Source organism: Balaenoptera ricei, chromosome 8, assembly GCF_028023285.1.
Source record: "Balaenoptera ricei isolate mBalRic1 chromosome 8, mBalRic1.hap2, whole genome shotgun sequence".
NCBI lineage: Eukaryota > Metazoa > Chordata > Mammalia > Artiodactyla > Balaenopteridae > Balaenoptera > Balaenoptera ricei.
The window spans coordinates 70,259,470-70,287,045 of record NC_082646.1 but is presented as its reverse complement, the minus strand read 5'-3'; the positions used below and the strand labels follow the sequence as shown (position 1 = coordinate 70,287,045).

At 43.5% G+C, this 27,576-nt stretch overlaps 1 protein-coding gene across 12 annotated transcripts in view; it reads right to left on the bottom strand.

Moving 5' to 3' along the window:
* Positions 1-27,576, bottom strand: part of TEAD1 (TEA domain transcription factor 1) — a 264,165-nt gene that overhangs the window by 58,931 nt on the left and 177,658 nt on the right. For 7 of the 12 annotated variants that reach the window (XM_059931160.1, XM_059931164.1, XM_059931163.1 and 4 more), the window contains 4 exons: positions 15,451-15,515; positions 13,046-13,108; positions 12,894-12,956; positions 184-195 (listed from right to left, as the gene is read on the bottom strand). In XM_059931160.1, the coding sequence (XP_059787143.1) occupies positions 184-195; positions 12,894-12,956; positions 13,046-13,108; positions 15,451-15,515 (203 nt within the window). The remainder of the gene's footprint in view (positions 1-183; positions 196-12,893; positions 12,957-13,045; positions 13,109-15,450; positions 15,516-27,576) is intronic. The other 5 variants (XM_059931153.1, XM_059931155.1, XM_059931157.1 and 2 more) reach the window with 5 other exon arrangements.

Below are 27,576 nucleotides of genomic sequence, written 5' to 3'. Positions count from 1 at the left end.
GTCAAAGGCTAGACAGGTCCTTTCCTATAGTCAAGGACACAGGGGATGCTACCAGGTAAGTGGTTTCCCCTTTTCCTAAAAGGGTCTTTTCTGAAAAAGCCAAGGCTGATAACACACAGCTAGCCAAAAAGTCTGCCAAGCACAGCTAAAGTACAGAATACTCAATTTGGTGAAAATACTTACCATGCTTGTTACCTGGATACAACAATAAACAATTTGTTAAAAGGATTGCGTTACAAAGGCAGGGTTATTCTTCTTCTTAGTTAAAAAATATATACGTATACAAACACATGATACTTGGGTACAATAAAATGCGTAGGAGCGTGGGGTTTTTTTTCCACATTTTAGGAGAAATGTGTGACCCAGGTAACTATCTAGAAGGGCAATTATCAACAACCGCAACTCCCAACTCCTTTGAGCTGGTTCTGAGGCTTCCCCAGTACAGGTGGAGAAATGGTCAGGCCCCTGGTGTGGGGCAGGCCCTGATGGTGGGGCAGGGCTTCACACTCAGTAAACATGTCGAGGGTCCTGGCTGCTTGCACAAGGTCTATACACGCTATCCCAGGCCCGGACTCCATCAAAGCAGGAGCAAAATGGTGACATCAGAGTAAAAAGAGCGCTCTCCCCAGCTGTCATTCAGAGTTCAGACAGAGAGTGAAGGTCAAGGGAAGCTTCAGGCTAAGACACTGAGTACCAGCTGAGAGGTGGCTTCAGTGTTTACAGATTTACCCAAAGGTGATGAATAAACATGCTGAGGTGCCAAAGGCAAGGCCAAAAGGAGGGGGGAAAAAAAAAAAATCAAAGCCTACAGGTACTAGAAGGTTCTAAGGAAGATCAATCAGGTGGTCCCAAGGTAGAGACACCACTTTGCCCAGTAACTGCCGGGAGCACCATGTGAATTTTCAAAAAGCTTATATTAACCCTTGAAAAAGAGCTTAACGTTTGCATAAAATTTTATATTTTATACACTTCTCTGGCTCTCAACTGAAAAAACGAGCCTCATCTAACAGCTATTCGGGGATACACATGGTCATAATGAGTATCTGTAAGGGCACTGCTGCAGCTGAATGACACCATGAGGGCTCCGGATGCCTGCAGGATTATTGGTCCCCAGAGACTGAAGTGATGCCTTTGCTGCCTCTGGTCAGATGGCATTCTTCGAGTTGAAGCTCCATTTGCTAATCTGCTGAACATTCTAACCTGAAGCCAGCTTTCTCTGGTAACTTTTTTTTAAAGGCCCGAAACATTTCAGACACTGAAATGCCAGGAAAAAAGACAAATTTTGAAGTCAGTGGAATTTTATGATAAACTGACTGTGTGTGTGCAAATGCCCTACAGCCAAACTGAGCCTGACACATACAGATCTCAGTGCCCGTCAGTCTACCCTTAGCTGGTCCTGCAGTTCCACCTGCCACCTGCCCCGCCATCCCCTCAGAGGGTAACCCTGGTATAATGAACAGGAAACCTGGCTCAGTCACACTTCCTTCCTTCTCTGTCAAGAGCACCTTGACATCAATACAAGCTCATGGGTTTCTCTTTGGACCAGTCACTTTGGACTCCAGCCCCCAAGTCATGTAACCCTTAATAAAAGGGTATCAATACCCTCAAGGAAACCAAAGGAATGGCATAGGTATAACCACAGATGCCTTCCCCAACGAGCTACAAGCCTTACAACCTCTCCAGGGCCCAGGTGGGGGGAGCTGAGAAAATGGCAGCCCAGGCTGCTTGCCTGCTTGGCTGACGCAGACTGTGCGGAAAAACTACAAAAGAGCTGTGGGCTTGGCTCTATTCCAAAAGTACATCATGGGGCCTCTCTCAGACCTGAGACTTCTGTGTTTATGAAATGCTGATGACAGGGGCGGTTCTGCTTGCCCAAATACAGAGTGCGTTTGTGCACACTTGGGTGCAGTGACCAGGAATCATTAAGTCCAGGTCCACATGGAAATAAGTACCTACATCTCCACAACCCACTCTTACTCTATTAGAGTTGCTTGAGATGTTTCCCTCTGCTAGGCTGATTGAAAAGTTCTTCAAAACGTTCACGGAAGTTTGATACTTTTCTTTTCTAACAGGGTAATCAGTCAATGAGGAAAGGAGAAAAGTCATCACCTTTGCTGTTTATGTCACATAGCTCCAGACACTTCAGAATACGGTCTTTTTCTTTTGTTAAATAAAGTCAGGTTTGACTCTCTTATTACCCAGCATTCCACCAGGTACCCAAATGAAAACGGAAGTTCAGAAGCAGAAGAGCAAATCAATTGCTTCGAGCACACCAACTTGCTCTATGCCAGTAAAAGGCGTACGTGCTGGGGAGTCTGGAGACCTGGTTCCAAACCTGCCCTCCACCTGACATTAATGGGCTGTATTACCTTGGGCAAATCACCTAACACTCTAATTTTCTTCAACTACAAAGGAAAGAGTTGTACTTTATTTTCTCAAGGTCTTCTGACTCTAAAAGTATTTATAGTTTGACATCCATTATAAGCAAATACATCTTAATACATATAGCTGAAAAACCACTAGTGAAAAGACAGCAGGATGTTAAAATTTGGGCAGTTCTTGGCCACCTGTCCTAATAGAGAGAAAGCCAAGTGCAGAGAGGAAATTTTATCTCAAGTAGAGGTCCTTTCTGCACTTGACCTACCTATTTGAGAATAGGCAATTTTCTACAGATGGACTAAAATGTCTACACCAGATATTTCCCACTTTTTGTAGTGGTGACATTCGGCATACTCATTTAATTTTATAATATCTCCCCTCTATCTATGATATACGATGGAAAATTAAGATTAAAATTTTTTGTTTAAAATCTAAAGTAACCCTGCAGATAATAAGCACCACCAGGGAGATCTCGAAATCAGAACTGAGAGACTGGCTGTGGGCCTACTTATCCTGAAATGGGAGTACAGAAGGACACCGAGCTGAGAGATTTCAACGGAAGGATCTCTAAATTGTCATTTTCAGCGTAGAGATACCTGCCTGGCTTTGAAGAAATTATAACTCTCAGTGTCAGACCTGAGTAAATGGCTTCTCTGTGTCATTCTAGTCTAATATCCTGGACTTTTAAACATTCCACTCTATCATCACCACCCACCCCCAGAATAAAGGGGGGTGGGGGGGGTCGCTAATCCATCCAAACAACAGTAGCTTAAGTAAAATAAAAAATACATGCTACATTTGTACACCACATTAATTTTATTCTAAGATGTTTTCACACTAATATTTCTGAGATGTGGAAGAGATTTACAAAGGGTGAGCACATTGTTTTATCTTGAAAAACTGTTATTAAGTCAATACTGAGTTATCGTCTATGATGTCTTAGATTACAGGAAATACTGAGTGTATGCATGTGTACATACGAGCATGCACGAGGAAAAACGTGTCCTAGGAAGAAGCTTGGACAACTTCATATTCACTCCTTTTTACTGATTTTAAGCCCATCTATTCCTAAGATTATAAACAATGAGGCCATAAAAAGCCAAAGTGGGGAAAGAAAAGGCATATCTCCCTTATCCAACCAAACCCAAACTCAAGCCCACAACCTGGAATGTGGAAAATATTTATGGAGCAGGAAACATGGGTGTAAGACTGTTGATGGAGTGCTAAGAACAAACAGCCCATGTGACCTGAGACTGAGGGCAGACGAAGCACTCCAAGGCAGGGTGCACGTCTCAGTACCCACTCGACTCTCTTCCTGCCCCATTCCTGGCATACCGCGCTGTCAACGGCCTCACTACCTCTGCCATGCGGGGTCCAGCAGGCCATGGCAGACATAAACTTCTCAGCCTGAAGCCTTTCAAACTGTTATTGTTACTAAGTAAACAGGCTTTCATATTTCATGAAGCAGAGCAAGGCTGCCACTACAACTCTGGGATCAGCTGACTACCTTCCTCTTGCTGCTGAAATGTACACAATGTTTGGAAAATGTCTTCATGTAATATCCATGACAGGAAGGCAGCCTATCACAGACGCACATTGCTGGAGTGGTGCGCCCTTCAAACTCAAGGACATTTTATGAATCAGTCTCTGGAAAGTAGGGGACCCTTGTTCCCCCCTCTGTTTTCTCAGCTTTTAAATATTCTGGGGAATCAATTATCTCATAATTTTTAGGCATTAACCATAAACACATTTTAAAGATAATATAAAATGGCACACGCTTGCATGTACTATATTATAGTGGCTACATATGAAATCTGAATGAACAGCATACTAAATCAATATACTCCTGCTTATTCAGGGGCCATCATTTCAGAATTTAAAGACTCCAATCTAATTTCTTCATATGGAAGTCCACCAATACATCAGGAAAAATATGTACAGTCAAAAATAAAAGACCATGGATTCAAAAACTTTTGATAGCTATTAAGTGTTTTTCTCCAAATATACTTCTCTCAGCAATATAAAAATATAGCACATGAGAGGAAAGATAGCAATTTGCTTGCAAAATCACTTTTTCAGAAAAAGATAAAACAGAATACTTTCCTAAGAAGTAATTTTGCAGATGTTGTTTCTAATCTTGCACTATGTGTATTCACATGACCTCTGCAATTATTAGCAGTAGCCCTTAAGCAGATAAACATCATAAGAGTCTATGATGGCTTGGAGAAAGGATGGAGGGCACTTGAATTTTTCTAGCCATGATCTCTAATTTGCTTATTATTAGAGAAAGCAGGAGTAAATACAAAAGGGCCTATTTCGGGCGGGCAATGGCTAATGCCAAGGAGAGAAGGCCCATTCATGCTTCCCCTGACTTGCCATGTAATGAGTAGCAATTAATTCATCTTATTGTATTTCCAAATGCCAAAAACTCCATTCACATCAAAGAAAAATTTTTCAAGGCTTTTACCATTGTCCATTTTTAAATGTACTGTTCTATATTTAGTATTTTATAATTGTCAATAGTGTTTCCTTTAATTCTCGTGTGGGGCTCAGCATCATAAAGGATTGCAGACAAGGATCTGTGATTTGTAGGTGTGCCTGATGACTCTCTACCAGGAAGCCTGGGATTTAGGCCTGTTAATGCCAGGTCTGGGTGTTGGGGAGAAGGCACCCACTAACTTTAGCCCCTTTCCCCGTGAGGGACAGTAAGAGGCAGGAGGCAAATCTCCCTTGAAAAGCCAGAAAGTACCAGCTCCCACCACTCATCTTCTCTGTTTCATTCAAACAGGCAGACACAATGAAAATAGGGCTCGGATGAGGGAGACAATGCAAAAGCATCTCGAGTTAGGGCACTGAGCCCTCATCCTCCACCAGCGAGCACCCTGTAAGGAGGCAGCATGACAACACGTGGAGGGCTTGGGCTGTGGTGCCAGATAGCCCTGGGATCCAATTCAGACTTGTGACCCTGGGTGAGCCCCTTAGCCACTGCAAGCCTCTGCATCCTCACTTGCAAAGTGAGGACAACACCCACCTTCAGGGGTGCTTTGAGAACTGCATCAACCACTCTGAGCATACAGTGCCCACAGCCTTGCCATTCTGTGGACGTGCCATCTATGGGGCCCACATGACCGACCATCCAGGCTCAAGTCGCTCGAGAGCTGAAATGCTTAGGATCCCTGGTCCTGAGTACATAATCTCTGAGCTCAATGTGATTGAGCACTGTCTATATTGGAGGCCAGTTAACAATGGGATTTCCCTAGGAAGGGATAAAAATGTAGAATGAGGCTGTTTCTGTTGCCCTTAAAGAGAAAATCCAGACCTGGCTCCGCTGACATAGAAAGGTAAATGTATTCAGTCCCCTAGTTTTACACTGTAAGCTCTGTATCATCACACCGTTGATGAGAGGTTCTAATTCCATCACATCCAAGCACAAGAAATTAACTGCCTCCAGTCTTGGTTTTAACCCAGTTAAATTAAAAACAAGGTAATGAAAATATTGCTGAGGAGAAAGAGTACATGTCATGAATGCAAAAGAACCCCTTGAAGATTGGGAGATGCCAGGAAAGGCGGTGTATCATTTCCCAAATCCTGCAGCAAGGCCAAGTGTCTTGGTGCTGGCGCTGAGACAAAGGAGGTGGTTGTTTCGGGCTTCTTTTGCCTTGTGTACTGCTGACAGTCAACGCCTGAACGAGCAAAGTGGCTCAGAGGGCCATGGGGAGCACCACTGGATGAAGTGTAGCGTGTCTTCCCTGTGGACAGGCCCATTCCTGGATAGAATCAGTGGTGACACGGCCAGGATTCAGCAGTGTAGACGCAGCAAAGCCCCCAGCAAAGTTCTTGAACTCCTCAAGAGAATTAAATCAACAATTTGAACTTTAAGCTCTCTGCTTACTGGAAGGAATGGCAGGTTGGAAAGAATGGCCTGCTCAGAAATCAAATCACAAAGGCCACCAGGGCGAGAATGAAGAAAATGGCCCCGGGGAGCACATGGAGCTCGTAAATTAGTCACCAACGACTGGACACAATCAGGGAAGCTCAGGCTTCTTTCTGCTCTACTGGGATGATGCAATGTCAGCAAGTACAGGCTTTTCTTCAATACAATCCAGAGCTTGACATGAAAACGTCTATTGCCTAAGATGTATTCCTGCTGAGGTTAGGGCAGAACAAAGACTTCCTTTACTCTTAGCGCTGTCTGGACTCATGCACTCACCAAAACACACCCCAAACCAGAAGTGGCCTGGTCCACCTTCAGGGGAAGATGAGGACAGTCCACAAAGATGAGGACAGTCCACAGTGTGGTGGTGGCCTGCAGAGCTTGGCTGCGGCTCTCACAAGCCTCTGAAGCCAGCAAATAAAGGACCGCCTCTTTGCTGCTATCAGGGAAAGGAGGCCTCTGGGCAGGGACTGGACAACCTCCCAGGACAAACGAACATATAGAGACTCTGAGCAGGAAACTCTAAGTAGGAACTCTGAGTAGGAAAGAAGAGACTGTTTATAGCGCACGGAGAACATTTCTGCAGTCTTTCTACAAGCTGGGATAATAAATCCCTGGAGCTTAAAAAAAAAACAAAAACAGTTAATGACCTTTTGATGAATTAATGGTGAGTGAAATAATTCAAAGTAGAGAATCATTTCTAAAGTTGCAGGCCAGGCCTCAGACTGTACCACACAAAGTCTTCTCAGACAGGCTGCTGTCTCTCACTGCTCAATCACAGATTCCAATGAGGGGATAAACTAGGGGAGAGGGGGAGATGGAAGGTCACACATGAAACCGGCATGGGTAACACTGCTGTAGACCCAGCTGGTGACACAAGGTCCAAGGGAGATTTCTGAGTCAGTATCTGTGGAATTCCTCAGTGCATGTTCCATAGACCCATAAGCCACCTGCATGCTGTAATTGCACGGATCCATCTTCTACTTTATAACTAGAACCAGGCAACTGAAGAGTGGTGGGCCAAAAGGATCATTCCTGGGCAGGGGCCAAACATGTGGTCCTCCCATCACTGAGAAATGACTCTCTTCTAGACCAGCGGTTATCACACTCTGACTTGTCTTTTAGACATTTTAGTCAAGAAAATTAAAAAAAAAAAAAAAAGTATATATTTGATGTCCAATATTCTGGCACTCTGGCCACAAATGCCTTGCGGTTCCAATCCATCTTAGGGCTTCTGAATCTCACCTGCACTCTGCTGGCCCCGTCACCCTTTCCCCTACTGCCCCAGTCTCCCTGCTCACGGCTCTTGGTCTCCTCACATCGTTCCTTGACGTCTTCAGCTATCCCCTAGTTTTTCTTGCCCCTCGCATCTCTCTCCTGTGCTTGCAGTCTGTGTCCAAGGCCATCCCAAATTGTTGGCCAAGTCTATCCTAGCTCAGGCCAGGATAAACTATAGAGAAGAGGTCTCAGGTTGGTGCCAATGGCTTTAGCACAAGTTCATAGTAGACAATGGGTAAAAATCTAGATTAGTTTTAGGATAAGGGCCAAAGGAGAAGAGATAGTTTTCACTGGATTTGATTTTCTCAGGGAAATACTAAACGGCAAGGAAAGACACTGATGGTGGGGGGCTGAGATTGGTTGAGGAAAGACAGTAGGTAGAGGAAATTAGAAAAAGTAAGAATGTTTTGCCATTTGATTTCTTTCAGTTAAAAAAAAAAAAAAACCTTAAAGGAAATATAATGAAAATAATCATTTCTGGATAGCACAAACATGAATGCTTAATATGTCATTCTCTGTACTTATTAACTTTTTGTTGTATTTAAAATTTAGCAACAAAAACTTCATAGTTAATTTTGATGTACACTCTCAGTTAATGGCCATTACTTTAAGAGAACCCGGTCTTTAATAACCTAAGTTTTAAATGCTGCCTTTGAAAAGTTTCAGTGTACAGTTTTCAGACTTAATAAGAATAGAACTTTTTAATATAATTCACTCTTTAAAAACAATGAGCAAGAAAGAGTATGCAGCAATCAGACTGGAGTGGAGTGGGGACCAGCCGAGGACGACAATAAGGATGGATAAGAGCCACGGAGCACGGCCCCAGGGGTGCTTGGTCGGCCCCTGGTCCAGGCCCACATCTTTCTCCCTTGGCCTCTTAGAGCAGCCCCTGAATTAGCCTCCCTGCCTCCAGCTTGGCCTCACTCCTCGCTATCCTCTAAAAATGGTTGGAGAGATCTTTCCAAAGCATAACTGTGAACGACCCCTGCGTGCTCCCCGCGCTCCTCAGATGAACCTCCCTCCTCCAGCCTCATTCCTCATTCCATGCCTCCAGCTAGATGGTGTTCTTCATGGTTCCCCCAAACCCCCCACCCCCATTATCTGTGGAAATTCTCTACCTTCCTCTACGCTTAGTTCTAATGGAACCCCCTCCACGGGGCTTCTTTAATTCCCCTACACTCGGAATTAATCGTTCTTTTCACTGCGTGGTCTTTGCACTGCTCTGTTAAATTTCTACTGCAGAGCCCCCTAGCTGGGGACAATCCACAGGGAATCTTGTATTTTCCCCAAATGTGGCCAAAAATAACAGAAAGAATGAGTGTTCCCCCAAAACAGAGACTCTTGTGTATTCAACTTTCCATGCCCAACATCTACTAAAGGGTCTAGAACACATGGCTTCTCAATGGAACCATTACTGGACTGAATTAAGTAATCATTTCTGCACTTTTAAAGTTCAAATCTACACGGAAATCTTAAACTTTTACTAAAACAATTTTGTTTTAAACAAAAATTAAAATCCACACATTTTGGGGTGATCTGGCTCACAAACAAGCACTTTGAGAACCAATGCACTTAGCAGAAGCATAAAGCTGACCTTTGAAACTCATCCTAACAGATTTTCAAGAGCGTGACTTCTGTAGTTAGGATGACTCATCCACAACCATGACATGAGAATAACCAGTCTCTCGAGCCTGTTTTCTTCAGAAGGATATGGCAGAACAGGCTACGGAACTTAGAAAATGTGGGCTTTAAGTGGGACCCCCAAGCTGTCCCATAAAGGCCGGAGGCACGGCTGAGAGGCGGGCATTTCCTTTTCCTTCTGCCTAAAGCAGTGTGGGTTTTCAAACCTTATTCAACAGAACCAGCCAAAGAGGCCACTGCTAAGGATGAGAGAGTGTGAGCTTTAAATAAAACAGCTTTTACTCTTTTATATATGGAAAATTTCAAGTAAGATTTCAATCTGAAATGTGAGTTTTGCTGCTTAAAAAAGGCTGGAAAACCACTAGCCTCAAGAATTCTCCTGCACCCTTCCCGGGAAAGTGAAGAGAGGCTCACAGGCACGAGGGTTCCCTCGGAAGCCACACCTGGCCCTGGCCCTGGCCCCAGGTGTGAGCAAACCACTTTTTCAAACTCCGAGGGAGGACAGGGAAATGAAACTTGGCTTCAGTCTTCACAGGAGGGCCACAGGCCTCTGTCCACCCCAGAGAACAGAAATCCTTTGACTTCAGAGTATGTGGAGAAATGGCGAGAAGCCCGGCTGGAAAGGCACGGCAAGGACAGGTCTGGAGATGGCCAGTCAATAGCTATCTCCTCCAGGAAGTCTTGCTGCATCGTCTCAGACAAAGCACGGCACCTGTTGTGAGTCTGGATACTTCCTGCCACCCCTACCCCTGCTCAGAAGCTATCCTTGCTGTCTACTGGGATGACTTCAACTTCTGTAGTGAGTTTATCTCATTAGCCAGTGTGGGAGGCCAAGAAGCCAGAGGCTATCAGCCTGACCCCACAAGGAACTCGGCGAGGATGCTCATAGCTGCCTCCCGAGGGTGTTAGACTCCAGAGCTGAACAAGAAAGTGCAGACAGAGCGAGGAGTTCTATCCTCCTACCAGGCCAAGAGGCCCGAGCCCGTTTCCTGGGAATGGCTGGTAGGAAGGTTAAGGAGGGCGTCTTTAACATAAAATGCCTGTGGGAGGTGAAGGCAGCAGCACCTCTGCAGGCAGGTGGCAGCCAGCCTTATTCTCCTCAACTGTCCTAACTCCCTCCGAGTGGGGACGCAGCAGCTCTGCAGCTAGGAACACATCACCCCGAGATACTGATGACCATCAATCCCAAATTAGGCCCACATCTTGACCAATGGCTCAAAGTTTAAAAATCATCTTACTTCTAAAATGTAGTGGCTGAGGGACTGTGGGAAGCAAGGCCTGCACGCCCAGGTCCAAAGGGGCGTGAGGGGTGGTGACAGGTTATCTACAGTGTGTACTGATGAGAAGCCTGCCGCTTGAAATCCACTTCAGCCTCCGCTACAGGAAACCCTGTCTGGAAGAGCAGTGGTTTAGGATTCAGAAAGTTCAAATCCTGACTTCGCCACTTCCTATGCTGGATGGCTTTTGGTGAGTTAATTAAACCTTTGGATCCCTGGTTTCCTAAATATTACTCCTCAAAATCCGAAGAATGGAACTCACTTTGTAGTGAGCTTACATGAGAGAACACACAAGAGGCTCTGCACTGCACTAACTCCTGTCTTTCATTCCCAAACTCAGCAGCACAGTGTCCATACAGCTCACCTCTGGGATTGCCTACACATTTAACTTTGGCTCTTTCTGCGAACACTTATCCTACAGTGCCCTATATTTCACATTCCCATTTCCACGGCCAGCTCTGTGAATAGAGGATTGGTTGTTAACTGCCCACTGTGATAAGCGCCATGCCTGGAACACTCGACTGGTATTAGCTGATGGGAAGAACAAAGGCCTCCATTTTTCCAAGAATAATGAGGTAGGGAGGAAGGAAAGGAACTGTAAGAGGATGGAGGTGGTTCTTGGAGATGAAATGCCGAGCCAGTTGCTACCCCACTGCCTCCGTTTCTGCCTCTTCTTCGTGCCTGCCCCAGAGGAGAGTGGTCCAGGGCCAGCTGAAAGTGGGGGGAAGTCTTTTTTTAAGAACAAACACAAATATGACTGTGTGTTCGTATGTATGTGTATGTATAAGGTAATGGCAAAACTGTTTCCACTGAGGAAGATTTGTAAAGTCACCAAGAGAGAAAAAGAGTGCTTGTGGAATCCCATAGGGATCCCCTCGGACCGGGAGAGTTTTACCCACCATTTACAGGGCGTTCGGTCCAGGGCCATGTGCCCTGGTGAGCATACAGGAACCACACAGTGCAGAAATAGAGCAATTCATAACATCACAGATGGAAACACAAAACTGATGTCTGTAAACTTCTTTGTACATCATTAATCCGTTAGAGAAACTAGAAACAGAGTGAGAACTTGAGCAAACACTGGGGTAGTTACATCCACATAGAAAGGACTGCACCTTTGGTTAAAAAGCAGGAGCTACGAAGTTATTTTAGTCTTCCAACTGCTCAGCCAGTGCAACTAAAAGCCAGCCACCATCAGCCACATGTGCGAGCGAGCGAGCCAGCATGCTGCCCACTGCAGAGGGCACCCCAAATGCGCCTTCCTGGTCGCTAGACCTATTCCACAGTCAGCTCTGTTTGCACAAAAAATGTTGGAGGCCTTTGGGAAGGGTCCCAGTGTTCGCCACTTGGGGCTGTGAAATTACACTTTGTTCTTTAGTTTAGAACAAAAACACAAATTTACTTAATGTATGGGGGAAAAAATCAGAACAGAAGCAAAAACAGGCATGTGGGAAAGACAACAATATGGACTACAGACGCATTTTTATTATAAAGTAAAGCTCCTCCATGCAAACTATAATCCCTTTGCATTTCTCAAATAGGGCATTATGGAGGAAAAAAAGTCATGTATGCTTTACTGCAAATTTTGGAAGGGGAGAAAATAGGGAGAACTTGCATTTTTAAATCGTCCATGTCTCTGTTTTTTTAAAAGACCGGAAAATGAGGCACATGTACAAAAAAAATAATAAACTCAAGTATAAACGGAATTGCAAACATGGATTTAATCAAGAGCTTTCCCATCTCTAAGACCTATCTTTTTTTAAGCCCTCACCTCAAATTTCTTTTCTAATTAACAAAGCCACACACTTAAAAAACATTAAGCAATGTGGAAGAAATCTGGCAGAAAATACTCTCTGTTGGAAGAACACATGAAAAATTACATGAAGAAGATGTATTTTTCATAAGTACTGAAAATACATCAAAAGCACAAATTAAAATAATTTCTGAATTTTTTCAAAGTAATTTCACGATGGCCACTTGGAAATGATTCATTTATAATTTCTACACCAACTTTGCATCTCTTTGACTTTTTTCCCCTCTCCTAGCTCAGGGCTGCTTGGTGGATATTTGAAGGGTTAAAAAAAAATCATGTTTCTGTGCTGAAAAGTTATCAAGACCAGCTCTCTGCTGCATTTGCATTGTTATTAGGGACACACACACACACACACACACACACACAAACACACACACACTCTCTCTCTCTCTGAGCTTAATGTGAGGCTAGTACAGAAACAGAGAGATTAGACACAAAGAAATGTAAACAGCTCTCACATGCAAGGAAACTAGGTTACCAGAATCCCAGCACCAGGCATTCACCAGTCACCATGGAAAACAGGAAGTGAGATGCATAGCAACCACAAGCCAAAAAGCAGGAAAGCGCATACCTTTAGCTTGGAATGAAAATCACGAGATTTCCTTCTGGCAAGAACCTGAATGTGACTAGACACCTGCAGGGTAGGGGAAGGGAGGAAAACAAAGGAAAAGCCTGTAACCATGGAGATGAAAAGCCCCCTACAACTGGGCAAGCCAGACGTACCTTAATGGCGGCTTGAATTTCTCGAACTTTCTTTCTTGCTAAGACCTGTATATGACTAGACACCTACATTGTTCGGGTTTATGAGGGGAAACAAAACAAAACAAAACAAAACAAAAAAAGGAAATCAAATATAAAATCGCTACTCCTTGGGAGGGTTTCGGGGTGGGGGGGTGGGGGAAGGTTATTTGCATCTCAACAAAGCTCTGCAGTTAGGAATACACAGTCCCAGCCAGACACCAAGCCCCCAGCGCTGCTCTAAGCTTTTCAGACTGGGTCATCACTGCAGTGACTGGAGTCAGGATGAAAGTTGAAGCTAATCTTAGTTTTCTCACCCAGGAGAAATCACGGGCACGGGATGAGAGGGGGAGAGTGGGGTTGTTTTCTTTATAAAATTAAAAAGGTGGGAGTAGAGGTAAATGAAAATATTTATAGCTTCTCAGTATCAGGAGGGAAAATCCCTTTTTCTCAATTTAGAAGAGACTATCCATAAATTAGCACATTCCGCAGAATCAAAAAGCTGAAGCTGTAGGTTGTATTCTGATCTCATTAAGAGCTCTGGATTCTGTAGCAAATGTTAAAATAATACTGACATGTAAATTAGATCTCAAAGAGAAATGGAAAGACCCAGTTAGCAGAGCTTTTTTTTTTTCCCCCCTTATAAATATCTTTAATCCTTCCACTCTTTTGGGTATTGACTGGGCGCCAAGTGGATTTGCATATTATTACAGAGCGAAAAGTGTGAATACAGCCAGCCAGCCATCCTGTTAAAAATCTGGGTTGAAAAACCACACGGATTTGCTGAACAACAAATTCACATTGGAGAGGTATCACCAACTGCCGCCTAAAAACATCCCCAGGATGCCGGGGTATGGAAACCAAGCCAAGCCCGGCTTCTGAAACACAATGATTCCACTGGGTAAACAAATTTGCATCTCTTTCAGTGGGACTTGGTTAAATTTAGAAGTGTCCCCCCAGTGAAGGGGTTGGGCACATGACCAGAGCTCACAGACCAGCAGACAGCCCAGGTCCAGCACTTTCAGTATGCTGGGAATTAGATTTTGTCTGTTTCAGAAATTTAGAACCTCCCATTTAGAAGTTCAGCGACTGTGAGGCCATTACTTGATTTCAAACACTCTAGCCACCCTAAAAACAGGATTTATGGTAACAAATGAACCTCTTATCTCTAACTTTGTCTTCGAGTTTCAATTTGCTTCTGCATTTTTCTTTTTTTAAAGTACGGAGAAGCAGGAACTCCCCCATCCTCTTCACCTCTCCATCCTGCTCCTGCTTTCACTTGTTTTCACCAGAATTTTGTTCTGATGTGATTCTCTGACTTGCTGAGGGCCACAGTGGGGGGAATATCCACCGAACAGACAATGCCCTGCCTCTGAGCACTGGCAGGAGGCCACCTGCCTCTGTGCTGACTCAGCAGTGGGCTTCCGGCTGGGGCACAGGAGCGTTCCTGGGGAAAGCTCTCCCCGTCATAAACACTCAGGAAAACAACTTATCACTGAGCAGAGGACTGGAATCTGCTGCTCAGGCTTAACGAGACCACAGTTGAGCTCGCCTTTTGGTTTGATTATAGTTTTTAAAATTCATGCCATTTCGGTCAGCATAGGTCAACATTAAAATATACATATATTTTTTTTTCTGTTAACAACTCACCCATGAGGTTGGTTTGATGGTTTTCCCCCCTTCCATTTCTTTCTTTTTCTGTTTTTTGTTAAACACTAATTTCTCATCCGTTCCAGTTCTGAACTGGGTCAGACATTTGGGCTGCTTTACATCAGAAGGAACGAGGAGCGCCAGAACGCTGACAGAGGGCAGAGGAAAATTCCTGACCCTGCTCTGCACAAAGGTATTGTAACTTCATTTCAGTCACAGCAGCTACTGACAAAAAGCCATAGCTTAAGGAGCAACAGTTCCCTGGACGCACATCATTCAGCCTTATATTCCAGCCAATACTCATGGCTGTTAGTGTTACTTTTTCATTGAAATGATGACTAATATGTAATTGTTCCAGGATTTTACAATGCGCAAAATCTCAAAATTTCATGACTTGCAAAGTATACCTGCACCTGCAGCTTTTGCAATGTTTGCAGATGCACAGTTTCCGGAAGAAATTTAAGTTTTACAATACAGTACAGGAACAGTTCATACACTGTCCTTAGCAGTGAAACTTTCCCATATGTGTATAGAAGGAACTCCAGAGACCACATAATAAAAGGTCACTGAAATGATGAACAGTGAAAACTGAGCCAATTTCAAACACCTACAACACTGACGTCCTTACAGGGAACTCCAATCGGGGGCTCCTAGGAGCCAAAGCACAGACAGCCACTGCAGCCAAAATGCCTCCTTGGGCCATTCGCTAACATGCACAATTTCCAGGTCGGTTGTTTTACCTGTTTTCTGGTCCTCGTCTTCCCTGTCCTGAGTTTGATGTATCTGGCTATCAATTCATTCCTACCTGAAAGAAAGAAGAATTTACAATAAAGTAGGTTACTTTGGGGCGGGGCGGGGGGAGGGGGAAGCCTCTGAAAAGCTAAGAATAGAATTCAGAATCAGGAATTTTTGTTGCACCTGTAAGTTTATTAATGCTAGAAAAGCAAAAAGGACAATTTTTTGCAAACAATATTTCCTAGGAGAAATTAGGATGAAGGGAATTTAATTATGAACTACAGTCAGCAATTGAGGAGAGAAATGTGCCTTTTAAAAATGTGCCTTTGTGTTTGCATGCTTGTCCCTAAACGGATGGTCACTTGTATAAAAAACAAATACAAGGACTAGTGCGGGAGTATACAGACCTGGTTCTGTTCCAGTCTTATTTTTCATATTCCTTCTCACCCAGGTTTCTACTGAGTTAACTCCAGTTAGAGTCATTAGAGCCACGAGAGGATGAACTGCTCTGGCCACAGAAACACAACGAAAAGAAGCTACAGTATGAAGACAGACACCCCCCTAAACGTGGTCACTGTGCCAGTAACAAACTGTACACAAAACCATCAGCGCCAAAAAAAAAAAAAAAAAAAAAAAAAGAAGACTCGACCTTTTCCAAGCTTTATTACCTCTGGGGGAAAGAAAACGCCTTAAAGTATAAACAAATATCCCCGGTCCCTACTCCAAGAGACTGAGAAATCTCAAAGAGACGACCTGAACTATAATATAATGGGAAACTACACCCCCAAAGCCAAGTGGGGAAATGTATTACTAATACTACATGAAATATAAATGCACTCATACGGGACACGTGGGTCCAAACTGCCACTATAATCATCACGGTATATCCAGTGGTCTAATTTGTGTTTGCTGTCTTACTCCCCACATATACTGCATAGCTGAAGACAGCAAGAGATTCTGTCTTGTTCCCCAAGGTCTCCCCAGCACGCAGCACAACGCTGGGCACACAGAAAGAATAAATGAGGAACTAACACAGCCTCTGGTGACAGAGAGTACCACAAGCCCCAGACCTCCCCAGCAGAGTAAAGAACTGGCGGCCCTGGTGAGAGTGTCTTTATGGGAATCTTGCCTGAGAATTCTAAAACCTCTCCCATCGCTGCCTAGAACATTCCTGTAATTATGGCTCTGTTCTCCATCTGCCCGTGTTAGGACCGTGCAGGATACGGTTGTCACTGGAAGGCAAGGGAATCGTGGAATCTTGGGACTGGGAAGTACTTCTGAGTCATCCTTTCCTACACCTAAAAGTCTAAGTCCTTAATGTAAGCCAGCACTTCTAGAATTAAGGAAGTAGCCCATTCTATCTTAAAATATACTGAAGAATTAAAAGACCCTCCTTATCTGAGGCTTCCTGTAACTTTCATCCCCAGATTCTTTTTATTCCCCTTAATAAGAGCAAGTCTAGTTCTTTTTTTTTGCTTTTTTTTAAAATTTATTTTTATTTATTTATTTTTATTTTTATGGCTGTGCTGGGTCTTCGTTTCTGTGCGAGGGCTTTCTCTAGTTGCGGCAAGTGGGGGCCACTCTTCATCGCGGTGCACGGGCCTCTATCGTGGCCTCTCTTGTTGCGGAGCACAGGCTCCAAACGTGCAGGCTCAGTTAATTGTGGCTCACGGGCCCATTTGCTCCGCGGCATGTGGGATCTTCCCAGACCAGGGCTCGAACCCATGTCCCCTGCATTGGCAGGCAGATTCTCAACCACTGAGCCACCAGGGAAGCCCCCAAGGATAGTTCTTAATGCACATGACTGCCTTTCAGATATTACTGACAGCTTTCAGGTCCTCCTGCAGTTGTATCCAGGCTAAACCTTTCCTGTTCCTTTGTTATCTGTGATAAGCTTTGGAACACTCCCATATCCATCCTGTGACCATCCTTTGTCTAGTTTCCTTTCATAGCCTGGAGGCCAGAACTGTAGTCACCTCCCTGGTCCTAAATACTCCACCTCTGTTAATGAAGCCTAACACTGCACTAGATTTGGGGGGATCACAATAAACCGTCAACTGATGTCAATTTGAACTCTTAGGTCTTTTTCATATGGCCTAATTCTCAGATATATCCCTACCCCTGTTCCCAGTCTTTTCATGCGTAGTTGGGATTTTCAGATCCAAATACAAAATGTTGTGTGTATTTCTATCACATTTCATCTTATTAGATTAAGCCTATCATTCCAGTCTTTGAATCTCAGATCCTGATTCTGTGACTGAACTTACCCTTTAACCACAGGAAAAGGACCTCTAAATTCAGTTTTGAGGATTGCTTCTCAAAGCATTCTCTTTCAACTTTTGAGAACTACCAATATATCCCCTGTAGTGTCATCGGGTCTACTTCTCCATCTCTCAGATGGTTGTACAGATTTTGCAATTTGTCTCAAAGGCTGGCTGACAGCAGAGCCCAGCTAGGAGTGCCTAATTACCAGAAGCCAGACCTAAATGACAATGTCTGCAACGGAGCCAAGCATCCTCCAGCTCAGGGCCTCACTGTGCACCCTGTTCAGAGCTGAGTGGCCAGGACGAAATAAATCCAGGGCTCTGAATTACATGCAATTTCATCTGAACCTTGTCCAGATGGGAAAAACGTCTCCTGCCCCCCCGTCTGCTTATTTTCTAGGAAAGCAGACAGAATAGCTTGATACAAGTGGCATATAACCTATATCACCAGTTTTTAATTTCTTATTGCATTTGGTTGAATGAATGAGATCAGTACCTAGGACAGCCACGTTTGACTGTGCACCCTGTGGTTTATGCAGTGGCATAAACAATGGCAACTCATAATTTGATTAAAATGCTTCTAAAGATCACTACTTCTACAAGAAGGCCTCACTGAGCATCTACTATGTGCTGAGCACTACGCTACATCATTTCATGGAAAGCTGGTCATGACTCTCATGTCCCTGGTTCTTTACATGAGCAAGATTACCTTTCTTTTAAAAGCCTGTGTTCTTTCTTTCATACCATGTTTCAAGCCATGAAGAGTAATTAACTTGAAGCTGCTATGTGTTTCTTCTTGCCTTGCCATAGGAATATTGTTGATTCAAATATAAATTCAAATTCCACTAACACTAAGCATCTACCGTGAATTCAAAGCAGAGTGTTAATCACTTTATTTTTTGTGAATTTTTTTAATGACGATAAGGGTGGTTTTGTGCACAGAAAACATCAGTCAGGTTTACCTGGCTTTAGAAATGTTTATTTCATTTGTTTAGTTATTTTTAAAAAAACCTTAAATGCCCTGGTTCATCTTTTAAGTTTTCAGTTCAACTTACAGATCCTATAATTTTTATAATCACTTTCAAAGGGCCATTGGATTAATGTTTGGTCCATTTTACAAACCTAGTTAAACTCCTTCAAACATTTAAACTATGTATTTATAACCTATAATTTATTTAATTCTTTTAAATATTAGAATTGTTCGATTTAACTTACAAAACCTCCCCTTAAACAACTCTTAGAAACCTAATAAATTCTCTTAAGTGCCCCAATACTGCTTAGAAATCTAGGTAAGACGTCAACCTTCCCTAAAATCAAGTCTAAGTCTGTTACTTTATTGCATATTTTAAATTGGAAATACAGGCTAACCTGTTATGTGGGCCAAATTATTTTAAATATGCATACTGAAGTACTCACATGCACAAATCCTTTAAATAAAAAATATTAACACTATGGCTATGATTATATTAAAAACTTCTACATTCAATTCTAAATCTTCCCAGAATTATAATATGCTTACCCTTTAAGGAAACAAGTATGTCATTCCAAATGATTTTGGAATATCTTTTTGGGTGCTTGGGGTTGTACTTATTTTGCTAGGTTCTGAATGAATTCTTGTTAGCAACCTTGATAGGAGGTTCCAAGCCCTATTTATATTTCTATAGCATGGCCCTCCAAACGGGGTGGGCCCACACAGTTCAAAGCCTTGGATTTGAATCATGGTACTAAGGTACAGAATTCTCCAACCAAGGACAGGGAACTCAGGGACACCAAACATCACTAATGTAACTGGCAGTGGGGCTCTGGTCCATACAACACAGTCCTGTTTCACAGCCACGAAGAATGCTGGTTATTAGAAATGTTAACCCTCATTTCTCTAACTCTCGCTTCCAAAAAAAATACACATGTACACATACAGTGGTGCTTGATCCAGTAAACCTTGCATTACAGAAGTTATTGTCAACTAAGTTAACTTTAAAGTTAATCATGACATTCCTAAACTATTCCTACAGTTATGTGGGTACCATCTCTCCCTGTGCCTTACATGATGCCTGTCTGGTGTATCAGGGATATAAAGACAGCCTAGCCTGCTGCCCACAAGGAGTTCACTGTCCAAAACAAGGGCTAAGATAGAGGAAATCAGCTCTACGTGTCAGACAGCAACTGAAAGAGGTTCTAGTAACATATGTGGGTAATCAGCCACAAATAATTCCAGAAATCTAGAAAGCCTTCCCCAAAGTACTGGAATATAAGCTAGCCTTTAAAGATAGATTACATTTTCTCCAACATTACAAAAACTTTCCGACATACACAGTGAACACAATATACACTATATACCCACCATCCAGATCCTACCTTCACTTTTTCTTTATTTGCTTTATCACATGTCACTCCATCTATCCATTCTTCTACCCGTCCACTGAGCCATCTTATTTTGTTGTTGTTGTTGCATTTCAAAATAAGTGGCAGGCATGATAACACCCCTGCATCCTTCAGTGTGCATATCATTAACTAGAGTGATAAGACTGATTTTGATAGGCAGAATGGAGGGGGTACGCTGAAGACCCTTTTAGACAGAGGAAGCAGCATTTTAAAATATATATACAGAGGAAACTGGGGCTCCTAAAAACCAGGCATGCTGACCCTCAAGCTCCCTTGACCACTGCACACTTTCTCTTTCTGAGCCCAGGAATCTCCAGGTTCTACATTCACAGAATCCATGAATCATCTCCTTCATTCTTCTCTATAAATACCTGTAATAGCTTATAGAGCTGAGTGGCAATGTCACACTTCACCACTAAGTGTCATCATACTACAGCTTCTCTGCAGCATAGACTGTCCTTTAGAAACGCACACCCTATCACTTCTTTAAATCTGAGATGCAGTAGCTGCAGTTGCCTTTGCTTTTCCCACAGGCAAGAGGCAGCAGCAAAGGCAAACAGCCTGACCTGTCGCTTTTATACTGTGATCCTCACTAAGCGCTGCGATCCAGTTTTTATTTTCCTTTTCCTTTCTCCTAAATGACATAACACAGTTGAAAGTGAGCCCATCATTGGCTTTTCCAGCCTCCCAGATTGCTGTGAAATTTCCTGCTAAGGGGGCAATAGAGAGAGATTCCAACAGAAAGACAGGGAGTTCACGCTGTGCTTGCCTTACCCGGAGAGAAGACGGGTTAACGTTGTTGTGGGCTTGTGTGTAATGGGATGTGGCCTCAAGGTCATGTTTGAGGCACAGCAAATGCAGGGTCTGTGGCTAGAAATTGTAGCCCAGAGACACTCGGCTTTAACAGTGTAAGAGCCACTTTGTAATTGAATGGAGTCAGGGAGCCACAAAGGAAGAAGTAACAAATGAAACCTCCTCTTCCCTGGCTGCAGCCAGTCTGAAGCCTAACACATACTCTGGCCTGGGGAAGGGGCTTTAGTGTACTCTAAGGAAACCTCTCTTGGCCCTCTCTTTGCTGGGACGGACATGGGCGGATTCCCCCACAGGTTTTTCCCATCTTAAAATAATGAGAATCAGAAAGAAAACTCAAGTTTCTTCTGACTGCTAGACCAAAGCTGTATGAAACAGGCACTGATGCTATGGTTGTAGCCATAGGGTCTTCCACACCCCCTCACAAGCCTTAACTTGGCCCAAGGGCACTATTAGGCTGTTCCTTGTTAACACCCTGAGCTGTCTGAGCTCTGTACCTGAACACACAATTGCTTTCATGGCCTGCATCTCCTTGCCCATTGCTGCATGTCTGGATTCTGCCTACCTCTCAAATGCCTTGTCCTTCATGAGCTTTCCAGCTGGAAGAGGCCAGGTCCCCTCCCATTAAACATCCACAGCCCTTGACCTTGGCCTCTTTACTGCTGGCTCGTATCTTTTCTGCCTTATATTCGATCGTTTCAGCACATGTCATGGCTCCAAACAGATCATAAAGTCTTTAAGAACAAGAACCAATGAGGGAATTCCCCAGTGGTCCAGTGGTTAGGACTCTGGGTTTTCACTGCCAAGGGCCCGGGGTTCAGTCCCTGGTCGGGGAACTAAGATCCCACAAGCCACGTGGTGAGGCCAAAAAAAAAAAAAAAAAAAGAGCCAATAACATTCATCTTTTCTCTGCCTTCCCTTCCCAACCAGCTCAATGTTTATGGAATGAATTGTCATCAGGAGCAGAAAAGAGGCTCCTATGTCCCTACAATCCAGTTTGACACTGAATCATCAGCATAAATTGGAAAAAGATGACCCAGTGAGAAGCAAAGAAAGATGTCTTCTACGAGGTGACAACACCACAAGGCATGATTCTGTCCTCCAACACCAGCAGCAATGCCCAATGAGACAGCGATTTACGAAGGACTTTCTTGGGCAAGATTCTACGAGATGGTGTTAAAATACTTTCTAGCTCTGGACCTCTCTGTATGACCTGAGGTTCATGTAAAGGAAAAAGTATCTTAGAATATGAAAGCCAACAACCAAAAAGCACAGGTGTAGGGTACACTGCAGGAACCAAGTGTCAGCTGCTAGGGAGAGGTCTACAGAACAGGGATGTTGAATGAACCTGTCCTGATGAAGACCTGGGGCGTCTGTATCTATGGATACTGCCAGAGGAGGCAGTAGAGACCATGCACTGACACGTGAGGAGTTAATAATTAGCCATTTCTCACACACTGCTGCATCACCCCAGCAACGCTGGGAAAGAAAGGAGGTCTACCAAAGCTGGCCAGTCACCCACTAGTCAGACACCCACAACACCTACAGGGCACAAGCAACATGCTAGGATTCTGTGGGTAAAGAGATGCCATCTCTGCCTTCAGGGAGCTTACATCTGTGAAGGACTCTCACCCATGAGAACGGACTCAAGTCACCCTACCCCTCTCCACGCCTCTCAATCATGGCACGCATCAGAGCTGCCAAGTTCCATTTATCTGAATGACTGCATTATGAACACCTGCCTCCCCCACTAAAGACAGGAATTTCCAGAGGAGCAGAGACCTTGTGTTTTCGCTCATCGCTGTGCCCCCTGTGCCAAGAATACAGCAGGTCCTCAGAAAGTAAACACTGACGGAACGAATAACTGAATGAGAGGGATGGAGAACCAGAGTGGCAGAGGGGTTCAAGGCTTAGATTGGGGGTAAAGGAAGGCTCACGAAAAAGAGCATTTGAAATGGTCACAGAGTGTTGTTGCCAATGAGGAAGTTTGGACACCAGTGTCTCAGTTAATCCCCAATATAAATCATTGACCAAAAATCAGCACCAACCAACATGGAAAATCACCAGAATGGGCCAGGCAGCCCATTCTGGGTTGCCAGGGGCTGGTACCGCATGTTCCCAATCTAAGGTCTTACAAAATGAACTGGTGGCCTTCAGGAGGTGAACACTGGAAAGTCTCAAATAAATATCCTCTGTCTGCACTCACCCAGAGGCTTACAAGGAACAGCTTTAGAAGGAAAAATACACAGACGAAGGCTGTGTTAACCCTGGTTGGTCAGAACTTATTCCTTGAATCCCTTCAAAACTCCTGGCAATAACTCAAGTCCCACCTTCTCCGAGTTCCCATCAGTCAACGGCAGCTGATAACATTATCAAGTGATGGTTCCATAAAACACTGTGGTCTCCTTCATCTTAGCTAACAAACTACATACACATCTGCATAAGACTACAAGAGTCAAAGAGAGACGAGCAAGGAAAAATGTCTAATGTTATGGATTGAATACAAACAATCCCTCCATGTTGAAGAGAATTCTTTTTGTTGTATTTATTTCCAGAAGGAAAATAAATATAAATGAAGAAATTTTTCTAATGGCTCATTCTTTATGAAGCAATAAAAAGATGCTATACAATCACCTTTTTTAAAAAAAAATTATTTACTTTATTTATTTAATTTTTGGCTGCATTGGGTCTTCGCTGCGGTGCGCGGGCTTCTCCTGTTGCAGATCACAGGCTCTAGGTGCACAGGCTTCAGTAGTTGTGGCTCGTGGATTCTAGAGAGGAGGCTCAGTAGTTGTGGCTCGTGGGCTTAGTTGCTCCGTGGCGTGTGGGATCTTCCCAGGCCAGGGCTCGAACCCATGTCCCCTGCATTGGCAGGCGGATTCTTAACCACTGCACCACCAGGGAAGCCCTACAATCACCTTTTTAATCCTCTACCTAGCCTTAATTACGTTATGCCTCTAGTCGTTCTTTCTAATCCATCCTATATACAGCTACTTGAAGCATACCTCTGGCTCAGCCACTCTACTGCTTCAAGACCTTCTGCCTACAGTCTAAAGGTCAAACTCCTTTAGTATACTATTCAGTATGGTCCCACCATCTGGCCCTAACTTTTTTTTTCATGACACACCACTGTCACCTTAATCCATTTTACTGCCATCAAAATGCACACCTAGCTTTCAGTTCCCTGAAGCATCCTGCCATTCTAAGGTTTTGCTCACAAGTACAATACCCCTTAAGATCACCAATCAAAAGCCTTCCAGGTCCAGCTCAGATACTCTTTCCACCACAAAACCTCCATGAAAGGCCTGAACTAGGCACTAGGCTTGGAGTGTGTGAAGAGGAGTGAGTCAGGGAGCCAGGCACCTGGAGCTCACCTCACAGACCAGTGGTTGGGAAAGACCACAATACTATAAAGCAAACTGAAACCAAAGACACTGTGAGTTAAAAACAAAACTGCCTGGGACTTCCCTGGTGGCGCAGTGATTAAGAATTCGCCTGCCAATGCAGGGGACACGGGTTCCATCCCTGGTCTGGGAAGATCCCACATGCCACGGAGCAACTAAGCCCGCGAGGCACAACTACTGAGCCCGCGTGCCACAACTACTGAAGCCTGCGCGCCTAGAGCCCGTGCTCCACCACAAAGAGAAGTCACTGCAGTGAGAAGCCCGCGCACCGCAACGAAGAGTAGCCCCCGCTCGCCGCAACTAGAGAAAGCCTGCGTGCAGCAACGAAGATCCAATGCAGCCAAAAATAAATAAATTTATATATATTAAAAAAACTGCCTTGTATATACAAGTGGGGTGAAGGGAGATGGCTTGACTCTGACTGGGAAGTAGCACAGATTCCCCATGCTGCCCTGGGCCCAAAGTACTTCACTTCTGCATGGGTCAGGGCACTGCCCACATTCTGGCTCTAGTAAGAGTTCCTTGTGTAAAAGACTATAAACTCCTGAAAGGTAGGTTCTATATCTTCAGCATTTTTGTGTCCCACACACTCGAGGTGTGTACAGGATGTTAACGGACTCTAACCTTGTTGATCCCAGTGGCAACCTAAGTTGACCCCTTACCCAGAGGCTCTCAGGAGAGCGTTCAGTCCTGACAGTTGCTGCCATTCATCCTGTGGGCATTCACCTTCTCCTTCATGCCCACATCTGATTACGTTGCTTTCCTACATCAACAGGTCCCCATCCATTATAAGAAAGACATACACTCCTTAGCTTGTTACCTAAGGCTAACAGCCCATTCCTGTATTGCTATAGTAGCTTCATAGAGTTCCCCCAGCCATCGCTCTGCTTTTCCACACCTCCATGCCTTTGTGTAACCATCTGTCCTTAAATGTTCTTTTTCTTCTCCTTTGCCAGCAAAACTCCTATTCATCCCTGTAAGCGCCAACTGAAGCATTTCCTCCTTGACATCTGGGAGCTTTCCAAACTGAGTTAGTCGTTTCTCCTTCGTATGCTCGTGTACTGAGCAGAGAGCCCGGCTGCTGCCACGCTGCCATTACTTACCTACAGGACTATCCAGTCCCCTCTAAGCATAGTGACTGCTCTATGGACAGAACCCATCTGGTTCTGACTCCAGATCTGGCGCCTATTAAGTAGGTGCTCAATAAAAGTTTTCAATTAAAAGAAAAAAAAAAGAATGAATGAGCTCTCCTCTTCCATATGGAGAAAATCAGAAAAAAAAAAAAGATCTAAATAAGAGTACCTAACTTGGATAACAGCATTGTCAATACCATCTGAAATCTGTAGGCCCTTTTACAGTTACAACTATTTTAGTGAGAGGCGGCACAATTCTCCAGACTCTTGTCCTGCGCTCTTAGCTTGGCTCAAGTGTGACCAACACGTGCTCTTTTCCTCCTCACCCCTCTCTCCCCCTGATCACCTCCACATGCCACAGTAATATGGACCTGGTCCAAAAAAAAGGTAATCCAACATTAACCCAGGAGAGTCATGTTAATGAAAAACTTTGGTAAGAACACTCTGTTTATTTATTAATTATTTTGCCTTAGAGAAGTGTGAAATCCACACATTTGAAGTGCTAAAAACTGCTGGTCTTTAATGGAGAATCTTTAATAGTGGCATTGCTGCAAACTTTTTTTTTTTTTTTTGGACTCAGATGTATCATTGCCTAGATCTTTTCTGGGACATTTGAACATGTACTTATTAGCTGTGTGAACATGGGAAACTTGCTTCACTTCTCTGGACCTCTCTTTCATTACTTTAACTGACATACACGGTTCCTGTCCAGGATACCATACCACATGGCTTCTAGTATAAACCTACAATGCTTCTACTTTTAACGCTATAGAAATGGAACATCTTTTCCATGCTACACTGAAAATGTCCTCAAAATCTTTGCATTCATTACCCTAAATCATCCAAACGATATGGCCATAAAACCTGTTTCTAAGTAAACGGAGCCCTTTATTGTGATATCTGAATATTAAGAGGGCATCATGCAAACTACGTAGTTGCTACAATAATCTTTTAATTTAGAATAGATTCTTCCTTGAATAAAATAGCAGGAATTAGGTTTTTGCTAAGGGCTGAATGAGGCCAAAATTATAATTTGTGGCAGACTGTAAAATTACCTCTATGAATAGACTGCAGGCATTGCATTAAATGTCCCAACCATGCCATCAATGGTCATCATGCAGAAGTAAGAAAGGCCCTGTCTCAACCTAAAATGCAAGAAGTCCAACGTTCTAGAAGTGGAAGAGGAGGCCACTTTGCTTTTGTATATTCTCATGGTAGTGGTGGTAATTTTGGAGCAGGACCAGGAAGGAACTTTAGAGAGGATCTGATGGATATGGAAGTGGTCCTGGATTCAGGGGTAGCTATCATGGCTATGGAGGAGAACCTAGAGGTGGCAATTTTCTAGGTAGCCCTGGTCATGGAGGCTATTAGCCAGAATCATGGTGGAATAAGACACAATGTTATTCCTTTAAAAAATTTTTGTGGGTGTGTAGAGTTAAGAAGCTGTTGCACGTTTATGATTTAATAAAAATTATTCTAAAGGAAAAAAGAAAATAAACAGCATGTCCCCCACTGGATTTCCAGAATTTAGTTCTCAGTGTAAAAACACAACTATCATTAGAAGAATTAAGCATCAGCTTCTGAAGTTATATAGCAGTAGCTATACAAAGGTGAGTTATGCAAGCATTAAATCCAAATGACACTCACATAGGATTACTTGCTGCTTAGAAAACATAGTATTCGATAAAAAGAATTCTAAATGTCTAGGCACTTAGTAATTCTTTTAAAAATAATATGGAAACCATAACATAAAGAACAACATTTTAAAAAATGCACTCAAACCCAAGAGACTGAAACTTGGGGGGTTAAGCTAAATGAAATAATACTGGATGACAGGTAGGGATGAAGTGAGATAACAAAAAGCTAGACGATACCTACTGTGTGAATACCTACTGTGTCAGCACTATTCAAAGCACTGTGCTTATACATGCATACATTTAACCTTCATTCCCACCTTATTCCCATTTTATAAATGCTGAACCTGAGGTTCAAAGAAGAAACTTGCCTAAGTTCCCAAACTAGTTAAGTGGTGGAGTTCGGATTTGAACCCAGCTTTGTCTTCCAAGCTCATTATGCTTAACATCAGACCAACTGCTCTGAAAATAGCCTCTATAATAAGTTAACTTCTCACCAGATCA